The following is an 11,552-nucleotide window of genomic DNA, read 5'->3' as shown; positions in this document are numbered from 1 at the left end:
ATTAATAGAATTAATTTATAAATTAATGTTTCTTCTTGAAAATATTTCTCGCAGGGCGTAATACGTTGTATTCCTTCCGATAATGTTTTGTTTCCGCGGGTCGTTTTCTCTATACAAGTAAAAAGAAAGTAATAAGATAAAGAATATTTCGATATTGTTTTACTCTAATTAAATTAAATATTAATAGACATACATTTCCAACAACGAAAGTCATCTCCCTACTGCCACGCGAACCGGACACTTTAATATTATGCATCTCTTCACTTTCCAATCTCTCGCCAAATATTACTCTGTGAAACAATAATGTTAAATAAGGACTCAAATAATGCAAACGTTTATAATATATAAATCGAAATAAGTATATAGCAAATTTACTTGTTTTGTTTCTTTCTCTCCAATCCTCCCTCCTGGAACTTTATGTCATTATGAATTTCATTCTTTGCAGTCGCATCGTTATCCTCATCGTCACTCTCTTTCTCTCTTTCATTTCTTCTTATTAAACGATAATTCTTTCGCACTTCTTTAACCCATTCTTTTTCATCATCTGAACTATCATCGTCAGGACTATCGTGTATAAGACTTTCATCCGAGCTATTGCCTTTATGAAAAAAGAAAAATGATTCCGTACAGAAAGTTTGTTTATATAAGAAAAAGAATTTTCTCTAAAGAATGTAGTTTTGAATTTTTTTATTACCTTGTGATTTGTCCTCATCAGATCGATCTTGTGTTTTTTCCTCTTGTGCCAATTGCTGTTTTAATTTTTCTGCTTTATTTTTATCAAGTTGAGAAATAACAGGATTTAATAAAGCATATTCTGTAGAATTTTTATCAATTTGGAAGTCAGGATTACTGAAAAGAGATTTAAATCGCTCGTCTTTCAGTAGATTAGAAGATACTTGTTTCTTTTTGTTTTTAACACTTGCATTACACATCAGCTTCAATGCCAATTCTTGATTCACACTTGGTAACTTTTGTATCTGTTTGTTCAAAAAAATATGTTATAAAAGTGTAAATCTCTCTCTCTTAATATATTATATACTAAATATATAAATTAAAATTAAGTTAAATAATACCTGTACTCTGCTGGCAGTTTCCTCATTAATCTTCTCGCGGATTCTTCTCTTCTTATATTCGTCAAATTCAAACGGTTTCATTACATCCCTTGCTTTTCTATACAATCGTATATCTACAAAGTAACCATGCATATAAGCCCTGAGTAAATTAGTGCCTTTCAGATGTGAAAGACCTAATTCGTCTAATTCCTTCTCAGTTATAAATTTATAATCATCATAAATAATATCATAATTCAATTCTTCTAATTCTTCTGTGAGATTATCAAGGAAACTGCACCAAAAAGGGGCAGGACCAAGGCTGGGAATGTAATATATTTGCATCTTTGTAGTTTCATTAGACATCAAAAGCATTCCAGTATTTGGTATAACACATAAATCATTAAAGTTATACTGAGCTTCTATAGAAGTATAATTTTTTCCCTGAAAATGAAACAAAATAGTTTTATACGATTACATAATTTTAGAATAAATCATTATTTTGTAAGATGCTTTGAAAGATAAAAACATAAAAATTCTAAAAAAATTTTACTTACAGTATCCTTCTCCCATATTTTTACTATGGAACTGTCCATAGAGTAAACAAGATCCATCTTTTGATGGAAGTCTATGCATTTAATTGGCAATTCATACATGTGATCTTTAATCAAAAATGGTTTACTAGATCTTATGTCAAACAATAATACTTGTCCTACTGATGTACCAACTCCTAAATTCAAACCTCCTTGAAATTTCAATGCCGTAACCGCAGGAACTGTTTTTAAACTAATAAATTGTTTGTATCAATTTGAAAGTTATTTTTGAAGAAAAAAAATGAAATTTTATGTTTTTAACTTACTTGTCTTGAGTAATACAATGTAAGGCACAATCAAGTACACCCACTCTATTCCTTACTCTTGGATCCCAAGCTTCAACTTTTCCATCCTGAGTGCCAACTATGAGTAAGTGATGCAATGGGTTTATTTCACATTTGTTTATTGATGTTGCTTCTGTTTCAAACGGTTGCAAAAATTGACCACGTTCAAGATTTACTCTATATATCTTATTACTGCAAAAATATATATTCATTTTTTATTATATTTCAATGATATAATTTTAAGCACATTTTTAAATACATGTATGTAAATTAATAATATATGTAATACATATATAAATATATTATAATATATATATATATATATATATATATACATATATACATTTATTTAAATAATAATTAACATATATATATATACAATCGTATAAAGTTTTTAAAAGACTGACCTATCACCCACAATAAAAGTATCACACGATGGATAATGATATTTTAGATCTCTTCCAAAATTTGGTACTCTGAGCCTATAATATTTCCCATGTGCAGCATGAAATTCCACATGGCGATCACAATGTAGAAATATTAACTGGAATAAAATATCATAAAAATAAGTAGAATAAGTATTCTTGTATATAATAAGTATTAAATAAAATAAGTATTCTTGTTATTTAAAATCATTCTATAAACATTATTCTAACTAGCAAATTTTTATATAGAATTAAAGATTCAAATTACTATTAACCATATCAAAAGTTAATTTATATAAACTATTTTATATAGGACTTTTCTCCACATATTCATACTTACTTTACTATAATCATCTGATAATATTTCAAAAGCGACCACTTCAGAATCAAAACATCTCTCAAATTTCAATGCTAAATTACGAACATCAAAACACTTTACACGTGGCTTGTAAATGCCTGTTACAAGGATATGTTGCTCATCTTTAGATATCTTAAGAGAGGTGCTCACACCAGGCATATCAAAGTCTTGTATAAGCTCGATACGTCGTCGTATATCTATGAATAATCAATTATAATGTTAAATATATTTGAAGAAAAAGTAAAGAGAATTGTTTTTTAATATAAAATTAGGAATTTTTTTGTAACATATTCTTTCTATATAGTATATATTTATTGTGTTTATATACTTAATATAAAATATACTATAAATATTTTAAATATGGATAATTTGACAAATTTTTGTACATTAATTAATAATTTTCTCTTACCGACATTCTTTTTTGACAAGTTTCTTCTCTTTCGCTCAGATAACCACTGTAAAATATATATACAATGAAATTTTATATCTAACCTTAAACAATTTGACGCTAACATATGTATCATAACAATTTTACCTCAGGGAGAGATTTCCCAGCGCTAAGATTGTAAATTTTTATATTATTTGGTGCAGAAACCTGCATCTTTACCGAGATACAGACTTTATTTTGGAAATGCAGGAACACGTGCTAATCTTAACGACGCTCTATCTCGAAACTCATACAGAGCTTCGGCTTCGGATACGAGCAGATTGCAAACTAAAATCAGTCACGTGATGGGAGCGAGTTTTATAGACTTCAAATTAAGAAATATAAGCTATTTATATTGTAATAAAAAACAATAAAATGCTTTCTAATTTTATTGTGAAAGGAATATAGAAAACATATTAATATGCATATTAAAATACGAATGAAAATGCAACATAAATCTAATCTATTATCTGCACTATCTGGAAAATGAAAGGGAAATATATATAGACGAAAAAAAGATAGTTATTAAAATTAATTTATTATAAAATATTATAACTGTATCTGAAATAGAAAAAAAAACGAGCATGAAAATTAAATTTTCTTACATCAATTAGGATAAAAAATCAATTACATTAACCAAGATAAAAAAAGGATACTATTTATACTCGCCTATCTCTTTTTATTTTTTTTTTCTATATATATATATATTTCTTTTTTTTCATCATATGATATTTTTTATATTTTATAAGAAAAAGTGAAAAAAAATGAAAATATATTACAAACATTTTTCATATTCGGAAGCCAAAACATTATAGTATTGGTTGCAGATCGTTTTTTCAGTCGAGTACTTCTTCAGGAATCCAAAGAGATAGAAATTTTTTTTGGGATAAAGACAGGAGGGGTAGAACCAGCACCTACTAAATACAGCAATACTTCACATGTGCATCCATCTGCACATGCTTCATCTTGCACCAAGTAATTTCCATCTTTTTAGGTTCCTGAGAAGCGAAAAAAATATGTGGAGAAGTAATACGTGCAATATGTTACATATAATTACAATTATATAATGCATGCATTCCTAGATCTTATTACTTATTATTTATATTTGCATGTTATTTACTGAAATGCTCCATAGAATTTTAACTTTCAAACACATGAGAAATATAAAAAACTGTACAGATATTTAGATAATTAATTGAGAAACTGACAAATTAAAATATTCTTTTCTCCCTTTTACATATATATCTAATGTAAAACTCTATATCTGGTTTCTTTTGTATACTGCTTCATATATTTTTTAATTTCATTATTCCTTTTTTAATGCTGAAATATTACAACAAAAAATGTATATAGATTAAAGAAATCACTTAAGAGAAAAAATCACAATTAAGATACTTCCCAGGTAGCAAGATGACGTCTTAAAGACGTCTTAAAGACGTTATAGACTTCTTTAAAACGTCTTTAAGACATCTTTAGACGTCATCTTGCTACCTGGGTTATAAATATAAAATATTTAAAGTATATATTTCATTACCTTCTCTTTTTTTAATAATATTTTTTCTATTATCCTTAAGGTCGAGTTTAAAGTTTTCTAGTCATCTTCTCAATAAAATTATCTAAAATTGGGTGTCCATGCTTTGCTGTTATAGGTTCTCTACATAGAGGGCAATTCATTTGAACCTTATTCCAATTATTTATACAATATTGACAAAATATATGCGAGCAATTTAATATTGTTGCTTTCAAAAATAATTCCGAACATATGCTGCATGTAAGCTCACTATCAATATCGTTTATAAACTGATGTGTGTTTATATACTGAGGAGTGTATTCAATCGAAGTGGATATATTTTTTCTGATCTTTATAATGTCTACAAATATGATTATTTATATACTATTTAATTTTAAATAATTTTAATAACTATTTAATATTATAAAATAATTTTAATTACTATATTTACATAAGGAATAAAAATAAAGATTTAAAAAATTTTCAATAGATTATAATTAAGAATTAGATAAATAGCATTACAGATATGAAATATAATTTGTATATAAAATTTATTAAAACATACAATCCAATTTTCTCATTTCTTCTTCTTTTTTCATATGTAACTTTTCAAATATTACCATTTTTTTAAATATTTTTATTTGTTGTATTTTCATGTCTAATTCTTTTATGGTTTGTTGTGTTGTAGCAATGTCATTTTGTAATTTGTTTTCTAATAATTTTGCAAATGTCCTTAATAGATCTTCTTTATTATTCTTAGTTGCAGTTTGCTGTAATAAATCATTAAATTATTATCCTAACACGTCCTGCTCCTTTGTTTTATTTTAATTATCTTTGACTTCTTTTTTTTCCCATTTGATTCTTTGCAAATGCTTTTTATTTGATAACAAACATGATCAAGTGTTCTTTCACTCGTACATACCTTCTTAATATTATCTCCTTGAACAAAATTAAATATATATTTAAATTTTACGTTAGGACTAAATTGTATAACATCACCAGGAGAGACATCTTGCATTATTCCAGGAGGAACAGCAATATTATTAATAAGTGTTACAGAAGTACTTAAATCCTCCAGCTTCCATTTATTATCCTCGCATCTAAAGATACAATGCTTCCTAGATATTCCAATCTCTGATATAATTTCATCATTATATTTGGCAGTACCAATTTTAAACTGCACGTTTATAAACAAAAAAAAAACAAAATATTTTTAATTATTTTTTTAAATTTAACCGTTTCATAAACTAGCTTTATATTTAACTTATCTAGAGACATTTAGCAAAAAATAAAATAATATAAAATAAAATATAAAATATTGCAATAAATTAAATTACTTAATCAATCAAGTTTTAATCAAATGAATAGATAATAAAAATTTTATTATATTTCTTATATTAATATTTCTTCGTTAATTAAATTATTGACACATATTGATCATAATAGTATTGTAACAATTACATATATTTTATTACAGCCATAAATAAAGCTTATAAAACAATTTGCACATGTTTGTAGAAGAAATATATAAATTTCTGTTACACATGTATAGAAATTTTCATTAACATTATTAATTAAAATTGATTAAGATCGAATGCGATTCAGATTATTAGAATTAATCTAAATCTTGTCGACAAATTTCTTACCTCATTTTTGTTAATATGTATGGAATGTTCACCATCAATTCTTGTTAAAACTGATTCAAGGATTTTTGGTTCGACTTCGTCACATCTTTTGATTGAACGTTTAATTTGACAAGCCATTTTACAAATAATTATATCAAAACATAGACTTATAGTCTTTTTATACAATTATAATAATTTTTGATGTCAAAAAAAATTACGTTTTTCTACTTTTTATCGAGTTTTTGTTCTTTATAGAAAAGATGTACCTTCGACTTCAAGAAAACTTCTACTGTCTATTTCTACGAACGTTTAAATTTAATATTTGGTTAACTTACAAGGTCAACATCAAAGTTCAAACATTTTTATTATATTATATGCAATGCGCATTTAGCAGAAAAAGAACTGCTTAGCAATCAAATGTGATTGGCTCTTACTTTTAGCGTCAACAAACCAATGTTGAATGTCAATAAAAAAAATTGTTTCAGAGCCAATCACGAGGGCAGTCAATGAATTTAATTCTAATTTAAACCAATCGTTTGGTCGTTTTTTACTCATATCGAATAATGCATTTGAGCTGATCACCCAATAACTAAACCCATTTATTAATTATTTACTATTTAATATGCGTATCAAACAATCGTTGTAAATCAATATCGCAACCGAAAATTATATCGTTAGAGATTTTAATGTTGTTATCCTGCAAGTCAAATGATTAAATTTCAATTATGTTAGATTATGTATAGAAGTAAACATCATGTATCATCTACCACTTTTTGCATGTGCTTTGCATACTTGATAAAAGAAAAAAAATTACAGAAAATTAGTTTCCTTTTCTCTCCATCAGCTACATCTGTAAATAATGAACGCTGGGTTGAATAACATTAAGTTTGAAAACACTAAGAAAAAAAAATCTCCGACATTGATTAGTTATTAAACGATGAATTTTAGAGTTTTTATTAGAATTATTAAACATTTTTATTATTAACTATGTACATTATATACAATAATACGCGCGACGTATAATTATATAATTTAAACTTACGAAAGGACAATCAATCAGATTTCTAAAAATATGAATAGGCCGAAATTTTTATTGTAGAATCTAAAACCAGACATTCTGCAATGAAAATATCTGTCTATTCACAATCTTTCTTAGAAGAATCTCATCGGTTTTTCTTCTTTTCTAATTTACTGAGATCTCTGAATATCTCCTTTTTCAGAAGCTTTTGCTTTTTCATCTTTTTAGCTTCTTCCTCCGCGACTCGTGCCTGATACGCCGTTATCCTCTTCGTCATGGTGTCCTTCAGCTGCTTCTGCTTCTTCGCGTAAGTCGTCCTGATCATCTTCATCAAACGCGCGACGTTCTCTTCATCAGGTTCGCGTACCACAGCGACTCGGCTCTGCTTAAACTTGGGCTTGCGCAAGTGTGGCACGGACTGATGCTTAGGTTTGTCCCTGTACGGGAGCTCCTTCTGCAACTTACGCGGGATGGACAGCGGTTTAAACACCTTGACGTCTCGTTCGATCGGCGTGTACATGGAATCTGTGTTGGCCACGCCATGGATGTTTCTCTCTCGCTTCAACTGACCCGTAGTCTTCATTCCCCGCCACTGATTCTTCTCCGCGGATGGCAGTAGCAACGATGTCACGGGATTGTAGAAGCGCGGCACGTCGACCTTATACCATGTCCTGCAAAAAACTATGTCGCTCAGCATGATCTTGTCTTCGAACGTGGCACGGAAGCAGCCCTCTGGCTTGGCGACCGCCCTCTTGATTTGACCGCGAATACCGGAGACTGTCTTGATCCGAGCACCCTCGAATTTAGCGACCTCGAGCGCGCTGTTGAACATGTCTTTAATAAACGCGGTCTTGCGGTAGATCTTCAGGGGCACGCCGGTCAGCTTGAGTTTCTTCACCACGTGCGTGCTTTTGTCCAGCTCCACGATCGAACCGGTTGCCGCGATACGGAAACCCGGTTGCCTAGTCGCGACGTCCTGTACCGCTAAAATGCCCGTACTCTGCGGAGTGATCGGGCCCCAAAAGTGACTTATGCACGCCACGTGCTCCGGCGTGTACTTTAGCATTCGGTGGCGAAGATTATCCTCCAGTTTCGTGTAGATTGGCAACGATTGGAATCTACGCCAGCCTAGGGAGAATATGAGCGGATCGCGGCTCTTCAGGATCTTCGAGTACCATCGGTGCTTCTTGATCCGCGCCTGCACGTAACCGATATTTTCCTCGCCATGCAACAGGCCGCCGACGATAATCGGGTACGTTGGATCCAGATGCGTGATCAACTCGTATGGCACCGCCTCGAGCTCCAGACGTATATACATACCGGGACGGTAGCCTTCCAGCTGAACTCTGACATCGTCGTCCAGTCCTTCGAACTCGGATTTGTTGATGCCCGCCTGTTTTTCCACCTCGGCTTTTAGCTCGTCGTAGTACGTTTTCTTCTCCGTATTGTCGTATTCCGCATCAAACTGCTCCTTCAGCTTTCTCTTCTTCTCCAGAAGCTCCTTCTTCTCTTCCGCCTCTTCCGCCGAAAGCTCCTTAGGAGTTGCGTCTTCCGCTTTGTGCTTTTCTCCGGTTTCCAGATCCTCGAAGTCACCGTACAAAGCTTCGTCGTCTAGCTTTAAAAGCTCCTCGGCATCCTCCGATTCCTTCCACTTACCCGTCACAAAGCGATTGATTATTAGCGCCTTATTTTCTTCTTTCAACCAATCGCGTAAAATTTCCATCGGATAGAAAACAGACTCCTCCTGATTCTGCAATTCTCGCTCCTGTATCTTTTGTCTCTGCTGTTCTTGAACTACTCGGAATATTCCGCCTATATCTTCATCAGGCTTTTCGTCTTCCTCCTCTCTTCCGTCATATTGCTTCTCTTCCGTCATATTTCTCCTTTGGTCAAATACGCCGTAAACCATTTTCATCAGATTTATGTTGTTTTGTTGACGATTGATGAACGCTTCTCTCGCTTTCTCAGCTAAATTTCTCTTCCATTTTAACTCGTCCGCGACTTCCTCTTTGTTCTCGTTCATTTCGATGTCATCTTTTTCTTCTCCTTCTTCATCATCTTCTTCAGATGCATTTTCCTCGAAATCGCTAGCTCGATCATTCATTTCTAATCCCGCGCGTGAGTCTTCGTCGCTGAGCTCGTCAAAACTTTCATCATCGTTGTTTTGTTTCGAATCTTCCTTAATTAATTCTAGAAAATTCAATGCTTCTGAAATTTTATTTTTTATCAATTTATCTGATTCCTTGCTGAGAGAATGATATACCTCTGTATTTTTATGAGAAACATTATTCTTGTCGCTCTTTAATTCAGATTCATCGAGATTATCATTCTCAATAGTTGCATTAATCGTAGATTTTTTCTTTTTCTTTTCTCTTACATTATCTTCTTCATTACTTTTCCTCTTGACGGCTTTTCCATATGGTTTTTCCGAAACTTCCTCATCACTCGATTCATCTTCATCATTTTCATTTATTTCATCATCATCTTCATCATTTTCATTTGTTTCGTCATCATTTTCATTCATTTCATCATCACTTTCATTTGTTTCATCATTATCGTTTTCATTCATTTCATCATCGTCATCTTCGTCTAGAACATTTTTAGATTCCGTGCCTGTTTCATTGTTAAATATTACTTTCCGTCGAATTCTTCCATTATCCATCACTAATTCGCCAGAGTAGGGAGCCATGCTTTCATTCACATCCTCTGATTTTATCGGCGCGGCGTCACTAAATAATTGCAGTTCGCTATGTTGTAATTTCTGATCAAGTGTCTCTTGTGTATCTATCAGAGCGCCCGCTAGTCCTGCATCCTCCTCTTTGTATGAATGACTTCCACCCAATTCCACATATACTGCGTCTTTGTCATAAACTATACCGCCGACACCGGAAAACGGCGCATAAATCAATCGTTCTTTTTCTACTAAAGCCCGCTTCTTTATCTGCTCTGGAAGTGGACAGGGATCTGGTAGAAAATTTACATCTTTAATTTTCATATCTCCGCAGCCCGGAATATGAATGGATGTCTCTTTGTTCAAAGGAATTCCTCTGATGTACCTAGAAACATATTGAATTTTGTAAAATATATAATAATCAAGATTTTAATATACAAAATTATAGATTGCTTTGAAAACATATTTTAGATATAAGCATAAATAAAAAATTTAAATTACTGTATACATACCCATACAAACTAATAGTTCTATCAACTTTTTGATTCTTCCTAATTAATTCCGGTGGTGTCAGATCCTCTATTCTGTCAGCAAGCATATAAGGATGAGTGGTGCGCCAAGTCAACGGCCTAAATTTCATAACCGATATAAAACGAGCCAAATTCTTTATCTCTATACGAAGATACTCATCGTGCAACAATCCAGAGAGGTAGAATAATTTTGCACCAGCGTATACTTCTGTCCAGAAGCGATGCTTCAGTGTCTTCTTGGTTTTCCTCATTTGTTTGGCGTTCTTTATCAAATCCAAATGAGTGAGGACACCCATTATTCTGGGCATACCATGCACCTGGCATATATTTAAAAATTCAAATATTTCCATTTCAAATCCAAACGAAGCATCCACCAGCAGTAGCACCAAGTCTGCCACCTTGGCGATGTCAATCATGCAGTTTACGTCATTGTTGCATTCCATGAATGTGATTCTTCGCTTCTTGCCAGCAACAACAGTGACCGGACCAAGTATGTTGGTCAAAGGTTGTTTGACGAAACTCTTGATCAAGCATTGAATAACTAATGATTTTCCTACTTTCGGTGGACCTACCACGGCCACCAAGATTGGTGGCGGTTCTAGGGGGGTCCTATCAACTAAAGGTATATGCTGCTTCTTTGTCTCGAGATCTTGCTTGCGCCTAAATTTTCTCTCCGCTTTAATCGCGGAGTTGAATGTAAATGCTTTCGAATTTCTCGGTTTACCCGATGTCGAGTCCTGTTGCTTCTTGGCCTTTTTCTTTTCTGCCTTGCGGCCTGCGTTGCGATCTCTGTGACTCTTATGTTTTACCGTATCCTCATCCATTGTTTTCTCTCTTCTTTGCAAGACGTTGTTTTCAATTTAAAAATTAACACGTAATATATTTCTACGTAGCTTTAGGTTAAATACATGTGCCTCTTCTTGGCACCGGGCAGTTTCAACCGACATGTGCGACCATTGAATAAAGAGTAGGAAAGAGCATGTGTCAATGGCCGCATTCAGCGGACTCAACAGCAACATTACTAGACTTTCCGATGTGATTCGACGCTGATTGGTCGGACCT

At 32.3% G+C, this 11,552-nt stretch overlaps 2 protein-coding genes across 2 annotated transcripts; both read right to left on the bottom strand.

Moving 5' to 3' along the window:
• Positions 1-7: 7 nt before the first annotated feature.
• LOC105254787 (nucleolar protein 10) lies at positions 8-3,381 on the bottom strand. Its single transcript, XM_011263677.3, has 11 exons — positions 3,245-3,381; positions 3,119-3,164; positions 2,692-2,906; positions 2,334-2,470; positions 1,909-2,118; positions 1,607-1,835; positions 1,074-1,493; positions 695-977; positions 376-598; positions 194-290; positions 8-109 (listed from the first exon to the last, which is right to left on the bottom strand). Exons 1-11 carry the CDS (start codon positions 3,308-3,310, stop codon positions 23-25), a joined length of 2,013 nt encoding a protein of 670 aa, XP_011261979.1. The 5' UTR covers positions 3,311-3,381; the 3' UTR covers positions 8-22.
• Positions 3,382-7,286: 3,905 nt separating this feature from the next.
• On the bottom strand, positions 7,287-11,453 carry LOC105254786 (ribosome biogenesis protein BMS1 homolog). Its single transcript, XM_011263676.3, has 2 exons — positions 10,473-11,453; positions 7,287-10,345 (listed from the first exon to the last, which is right to left on the bottom strand). Exons 1-2 carry the CDS (start codon positions 11,312-11,314, stop codon positions 7,435-7,437), a joined length of 3,753 nt encoding a protein of 1,250 aa, XP_011261978.1. The 5' UTR covers positions 11,315-11,453; the 3' UTR covers positions 7,287-7,434.
• Between the last annotated feature and the right edge of the window lie 99 nt (positions 11,454-11,552).

This window comes from Camponotus floridanus, unplaced genomic scaffold (genome assembly GCF_003227725.1).
Source record: "Camponotus floridanus strain SB8 unplaced genomic scaffold, Cflo_v7.5 scaffold7, whole genome shotgun sequence".
Taxonomy (NCBI): Eukaryota; Metazoa; Arthropoda; class Insecta; order Hymenoptera; family Formicidae; genus Camponotus; species Camponotus floridanus.
This window is presented reverse-complemented; position numbering and strand designations above follow the sequence as displayed.